General features: G+C 39.1%; 1 protein-coding gene across 1 annotated transcript; it reads left to right on the top strand.

Annotated features, from left to right (window-relative positions):
• Window positions 1-4,348: 4,348 nt before the first annotated feature.
• LOC124397141 (protein FAM104A) lies at window positions 4,349-6,721 on the top strand. The gene is made up of 3 exons (XM_046866658.1): window positions 4,349-4,926; window positions 5,087-5,201; window positions 5,654-6,721. The coding sequence occupies exons 1-3, from the start codon at window positions 4,910-4,912 to the stop codon at window positions 5,879-5,881; spliced, it is 360 nt and encodes a 119-aa protein (XP_046722614.1). The 5' UTR covers window positions 4,349-4,909; the 3' UTR covers window positions 5,882-6,721.
• Window positions 6,722-7,202: the final 481 nt, after the last annotated feature.

Here is a 7,202-nt window from a genome sequence, read left to right as displayed (position 1 = left end):
TCATTCGCGGAGATCAGAAGCATACACTTCCGGCTTCCTAACGCGCGACGCCGTTGCTAGGCTCCGTCCCAAACAGAGCGCTACTATTGCACAGAAAGTGCACTATGTGGACCTCCGTGTGCACTATGGACCACTCGTGTTTGAAATGCAGTCAATTTCTTTTGGTGTTTTGCGTCAGGTGGATGCAAAACAATCCCATGTCATCAGCTGTGACATTGCACTCAGATGACTATCTATCTATCTATCTATCTATCTATCTATCTATCTATCTATCTATCTATCTATCTATCTATCTATCTACAGGAAAAAAAACTGTGTAGCTGTGAGATGCAATAAGGTGAGAACTATATAGAATTTGTGATAGATAGATAGATAGATAGATAGATAGATAGATAGATAGATAGATAGATAGATAGATAGATAGATAGATAGATTGGACAGACAGACAGACAGACAGACAGACAGACAGACAGACAGACAGACAGACAGATAGATAGATAGATAGATAGATAGATAGATAGATAGATAGATAGATAGATAGATAGATAGATAGATAGATTGGACAGACAGACAGACAGACAGACAGACAGACAGACAGACAGATAGATAGATAGATAGATAGATAGATAGATAGATAGATAGATAGATAGATAGATAGATAGACATAAAATCATCTTTCATCACACATTCTATATAATTCTCACCTTATTGCATCTCACAGCTCAACTGTTTTCTTTCCTGATGCAAAACAATAAAAGCCAACTACTGTATATAGTGCACTTTATGTGCATTAGTAGTGAGATGTGTACATACAGTACCAGTCAATATTCTGGACACACCATCCCCTTCAGTGGTTTTGCTTTTTATTTTTATTTTTTTAGCATTTTCATCATTGTACATTTAAAGGACACGTATGGATTTGCATAGTTAACAACATTTGTTGAATAACCCAGAAAATGTTTAATAGTTTAGATTGTTTAAAGAAGCAACGAGTAGCTTTGATGACAACTTGGCCATGTATGCATTCTCTCATCAGATTCATGAGGTAGTCACCTGGAATGGTTTTCACATTACCAGTGTGTCTTGTCAAGAGTTAATTTGTGACATTTTATAAATTTAATTTTACAGTTTGTTCTACTCGCTTCATCTGCTAATCTGCCATCTAAAGAAGTCTCCAGACTTCAATGGCCATGTTGGTGAAGGGAACAGAGGTGATGAGGAGGTGATGGGTAGGTATGATCTTAGGGAGAGGAATGTGGAAGGGTAGATGGTGGTACATTTAGCTAGAAGGATAAAAATGACAGTGGTAAATACTTATTTTAAAAAGAAGTATCATAGGGTGACATATAAGAGTGGAGGAAGGTGCACACAGGTGGACTATGTTTTATGTAGGAGATGCAACCTGAAGGAGAGTGGAGACTGTAAGGTGTTGGTAAGGGACAGTGTTGCTAGACAGGATCGGATGGTGGTCCTTAGGATGGTTTTGCAGGTGAAGATGCTGGATGATTGAGCAAATACTGCAGAAGTGATCATGGAGACAGACAGAAAGGTACTTACTGTGACATCTGGAAATAGAAAGGAAGACAAAGAGACGTGGTGGTGGAATGAGAAAGTGCAGGAATGCATAAGGAGTGATAAGAAAAGTAGGCAGGAGTACAAGGAAATGCAGCAGGTGAATAGGGATGTGGCGAAAGCCAAGGAAAAGGCATATGAGGAGCTGTATAAGAAGTTGGACACTAAGGAAGGAGAACAGGATTTATACCAATTGGCCAGGCAGAGGGACCGAGCTGGGAAAGACAGGATAAAGCAATAAAGGGTGGTGATGGAAATGTGTTGACTATTGAGGAGAGTGTGTTGAGAAGCTGGAAGGAGTATTTTGAGCAGCTAATGAATGAGGAAAATGATAGAGAGAGAGAAGGTTGGATGTGTGGAGATGGTAAAGCAAGAAGTGGATAGGATTAGTAAGGAGGAAGCGAGAGCAGCGATTAAGAGGATGAAGAGTGGAAAGTTGGTTTGACCAGATGACATACCTGTAGAAGTATGGAGATGTTTAGGAGAGATAGCAGTGGAGTTTATAACAAGATTGTTTAACAAAAATTTGGAAGGATGCCTGAGCAATGTAGAAGGAGTGAGCTGGTACCGGATTTTAAGAATAAAATGTGCAGACCTGCAGAAACTAGAGGGAAGTAAAGTTGATCAGTCACACCATGAAGTTATGGGAAAAAGTAGTGGAAGCCAGGCTGAGGGCAGAGGTGAGAAACGGTATGATTTCATGCTGAGAAGGAGTACCAAAGATGCATTATTTGCTTTGAGGACATGTATGATGACAGTGTGACAGCAGTGAAATGTGCAGGAGGAACAACAGACTGGTTTAAGGTGGAGGTTGAATTACATCAAGGATCGGCTCTGAGCCCTTTTCTGTTTGCCGTGGTGATGGACAGGTTGACGGACGAGGTCAGACAGGAGTCTTTGTGAACTATGATATTTGCAAATGATATTCTGATTTGTGTTAAGAGTAGAAAGCATGTTGAGAAGAGCCTTGAGAGGTGGATGTACGTGCTGGATAGAAGGGGAATAAAAGTCAGTAGGAATAAGACAGAGTATGTGTGTGTGAATGAGAGGAAGGGCAGTGGAGTGGTGCGGTTGCTGGGAGAAGAGGTGGAAAAGAGTGGCAGGAGTGATTTGTGATAGAAGGGTATGTGCATGAGTGAAAGGGAAAGTTTATAGGACTGTGGTGAGACCTGTGATGTTGTATGGTTTAGAGACAGTGACATTGACTTAAAGACAGGAGGTGGAGCTGGAGGTAGCAGAGCTGAAGATATTCAAATATTCATTTGGAGTGACAAGGATGGACAGGATTAGAAAGGAGTTTATTAGAGGGACAGCGCATTTAGGACGTTTTGGAGACAAAGTGAGAGAAGCCTGATTGAGATGGTTTGGACATGTGCAGAGAAGGGACATGGGGTATATTGGTAGGAGAATGCTGAGGATGGAGCCACCAGGAACGAGGAAAAAAGAGGGCCTAAAGGAAGGTTCATGGATGTGGTGAAGGAAGACGTGCAGGTAGTTGGTTTAAAAGAGGACAGAGTAGTATGGAGACGGATGATCCACTGTGGTGACCCCTAATGGGAGCAACCTAAAGAAAAAGTAGAACAATATATATATATATATATATATATATATATATATATATATATATATATATATATATATAGTACAGACCAAAAGTTTGGACACACCTTCTCATTCAAAGAGTTTTCTTTATTTTCATGACTATGAAAATTGTAGATTCACACTGAAGGCATCAAGGTCTATTTGACCAAGAAGGAGAGTGATGGGGTGCTGCGCCAGATGACCTGGCCTCCACAGTCACCGGACCTGAACCCAATCGAGATGGTTTAGGGGTGAGCTGGACCGCAGAGTGAAGGCAAAAGGGCCAACAAGTGCCAAGCATCTCTCGGGGAACTCCTTCAAGACTGTTGGAAGACCATTTCAGGTGACTACCTCTTGAAGCTCTTAAAGAGAATGCCAAGAGTGTGCAAAGCAGTAATCAAAGCAAAAGGTGGCTACTTTGAAGAACCTAGAATATGACATTTTCAGTTGTTTCACACTTTTTTGTTATGTATGTAATTCCATATATAATTCCACGTGTTAATTTATAGTTTTGATGCCTTCAGTGTGAATCTACAATTTTCATAGTCATGAAAATAAAGAAAACTCTGTGAATGAGAAGGTGTGTCCAAACCTTTGGTCTGTACTGTATATATATATATATATATATATATATATATATATATATATATATATATATATATATATATATATATATACACCCAAACACACACACATATATATATATAACATATAACAAATGCATCAAAACGAAAAACGAACTTAAATAAATCAATTGGTTAATTAATATGCCTGAGATAAATATGAGGTTGAGTAATTTGACATTTCAAAGATATTTTTGCCCATGTTTATTTTTATAATAACATGTCTATGCAAAAAACATTCCAAAAAATATGAAAAGTTTTTTTTTGTTGTTGCATGAATTAAATATAAAATCATCACAGGAACATCAGGAATAATAAATAAATGAACAGTGCACTGAAACAGAGTTTGTGTTGTAATAAAGAAAACGGGCCTTCAATGTATATTAATGAGTCTGTTTTATGGGTTTGTGCCAGACCTGCAGTAGAAATATAGATCAATAATTGAATTGCATTTTTGCCCATTCCAACATTTTTTACAGTTTTGATCACGAACATATTTAAAAAAAAGAAACGTTTTGTAAGCAGACACCGGAAATGTCGTCACTAACAAATTGTAACGTGCGCTGTTGCGTTAACGCATGCGCACTGTTATGTAAATAACTAGTTGTTTGAAGCACCTGGTCAGCTCGGGTTTATTCATAATTAACCCACGAACTATTGATGATTTAGAGTAAATCTGTTTGGAAACACGGGTAATAGGTGATTGTTTAGGGGAGATAATAATTGTCACGGCTGCGACAAACTCGAATAAACTTCATGTTCACAACTTCACTCAGCTAGCTAGCTTTCAGGCGAAGGGCGCTAGCCGGCCAGGCAGCAGCAGGATGCAGGGTAAACCAGCTGGATGATTTCACTGCAGAAGCGTCCGGTGTGGTGGATATTCAACAGTTCCAACGTTTTAACAATAGGCGAGAGGTTAAACCTGTGTGTGGCGGTGTATAAGGGTTCTTGTATTGTTAGATCACTTTGAATTGCCGTTAGCTAACTATGCTAACAATTAGCCAGGGTCATTTTTAGTGGTTTCATCACAAGGCGCCGACTGTAGCTGATCACCAGGTCGTGTTTATCGGTGTATTATAATCAGATCCAGTGCCTAGAAAAGACGATATTCAGTAACCATAAAGGGATTCGCCATGTTATCTGAAAACAGGTGAGGTCTTTTCTAAAATGGGGGAAAATGTCTGTATGTATGATGCAGTTCAGACGTGTCTGAGTTGAAAAGAATGCAATGATTAATACTATCGATGATGATCATAATTATTATTAATAATAATGTTAGTGATTTGCTCATGTGTGTATCGACTTTTTAGGAAACGGCAGCGCACTCAAGGCGATGATGATGATGCACTTCTGATGCCTCAGTCCAAAAGATCAAGTTCAACACTCCAGTGTTCTGATGGAAGCAGAGAAGCCTGGGAGTCTGAGGTGAGGCACACAGGCCCAAGGGTCTGCTGTGTGTACTCTTTATATCAGAATGCAGAAATAGTTTTTGATGACCTGCTTAACATCTTTGCTCTTTAAAAAGATTAAAAAAAAAAAATCCCAAAAATGTAATGTATTACGATCAGTGTTGCATGTATATATTGCACAACAATGTTTAAAATAAGAAATCCCTTCTAATCAATGGTTTCTTACACAATGTTGTTCATTTAATAATGATGCTGATACTTATAGTGGCACTACTTTTTCTAAAGAGTGTGATGCAGCAGTGGTTCAGTCCTTCAGTCTGTTCAGCTTTTTCACGTTTTTGCCTGCATGTACTGCTTTAACAGATCAAGTTGCAAAGGGTCAACTTTCATGCTAAAACAGTCATGTGTCAGCTGAGTCTCTGCTGTAACTGTCAGTGTAAATGATCTTTCTTTTTGCTGGCTCCTCAGTCCTCTAGCAGTGACAGCAGTGGGGTCAGTAGTCCAGAGCACGCAGCTGGGACCAGCAGTAGCGCGAGCAGTCAGTACGGAGCTGAAAACCTCAGGTCTTGCAGTCCACATAGTTCTTTAGAGCAATCTGACGCCACAAGCCTGGCCTCGTACGAACACATCAACCGTGTCCTGCGGGAGGCTCACTTCCAGAGCCTACACAACAAAGGTCAATCCCGAGACAGGTGACTTTGAGAGACTTCCCCCATCTCTGACAGCGACCCCCTTCACTCTACCTGGGCACCTGGCTGCATTCTCCAGGAGACGGGGTAGAGATCATCATCCAGTTTCTTCTGACTTTTACATGCTAGAGCTCTCATTTGTGATTAGTCATATTTTTTGTTTTATTTTATTTTTTAATTGAAAGTGTGGCCTGAAACTGTCAAAACGATAAACTTAATAAAGCACAAAAGGATTCACATTGAAGCAATAATAGCTTGGTGACGATGCAACCTTTTGTGCCATACGCACTGTGTAATCTTCTTCTAAACACACCAGTTTACATGCAAATAAGAGCTTCATTGCAGGTGGAACTGCGTCTGGTGCATATTATGGTCTCATTGCTGGTTCACTTGTGCACTTGATATGGGGGGGGTGGGGGGGGGGGTGTTCGGGGGGATATGGGATAATCGCATATACAACACAGCAACAATCTAGAATCCTTTTTGTTTATTTATTGAACTCGATTGCTAAGTTGCCATTTATTGTATGTTGATGTGGGGAATATACCTATAGTTGTAATAACAAGCCCCTGGAACAGCCTTTCACTTTCATCAACTCACTGATATGATATGATATTATGTTTCCTTTACCCCCCCATCTATTGTGCACTCTTTCCAGTGGTCTTATGGGTCCTCTGGGAGGTTAATTGTTAATTGAAATTAAAACAGTACTTGTTTGTTTTTTACTTTATATTTTATGGAAACATTGGATGATATTTTACATTCATGTCACCAACATTTTAAAAATAAAGATGGCTGTTCCTAAATATGAGTGCAACTTTATTAAAAATTAAAATGGTGAAACTGCTTTAAAGATTTTTGCCTGTTCTCTTTCCGTTTGATTTGATTAGGAAGAAACTCTTTAGTGTTTTTAGTCTGTCACTATGTGTGATAGATAGATAGATAGATAGATAGATAGATAGATAGATAGATAGATAGATAGATAGATACAACTTTGTCATTGCATTGTACAAGTAGCAACGAAATGCAGTGTCCTCATCTTATCATGTAGTGCGGCCATAACAGATTACGCATATTAATGCTTTTTCGATAAGCATGGCTCCTTTACACTGCGTGTCCTCATTAAAGATTCCTTATAAAAACACCTCTCCTTATAAGGATATATGCTGAACTGGATTTTCGTTATTCAGCAAAATAGTGATTATTTTTTCCTTTTTTTTTTTCTATATTGATTAATAGATAAACCATACTGTCATGGCGCTCACTTTGTTCCCAGGGACATTGTTAAACTCGAACAGTTTTGGGTCTCCTAGTTCAGGTTAAGGGAA

The sequence above is a fragment of the Silurus meridionalis genome, chromosome 14, assembly GCF_014805685.1.
Source record: "Silurus meridionalis isolate SWU-2019-XX chromosome 14, ASM1480568v1, whole genome shotgun sequence".
NCBI lineage: Eukaryota > Metazoa > Chordata > Actinopteri > Siluriformes > Siluridae > Silurus > Silurus meridionalis.
This window is presented reverse-complemented; position numbering and strand designations above follow the sequence as displayed.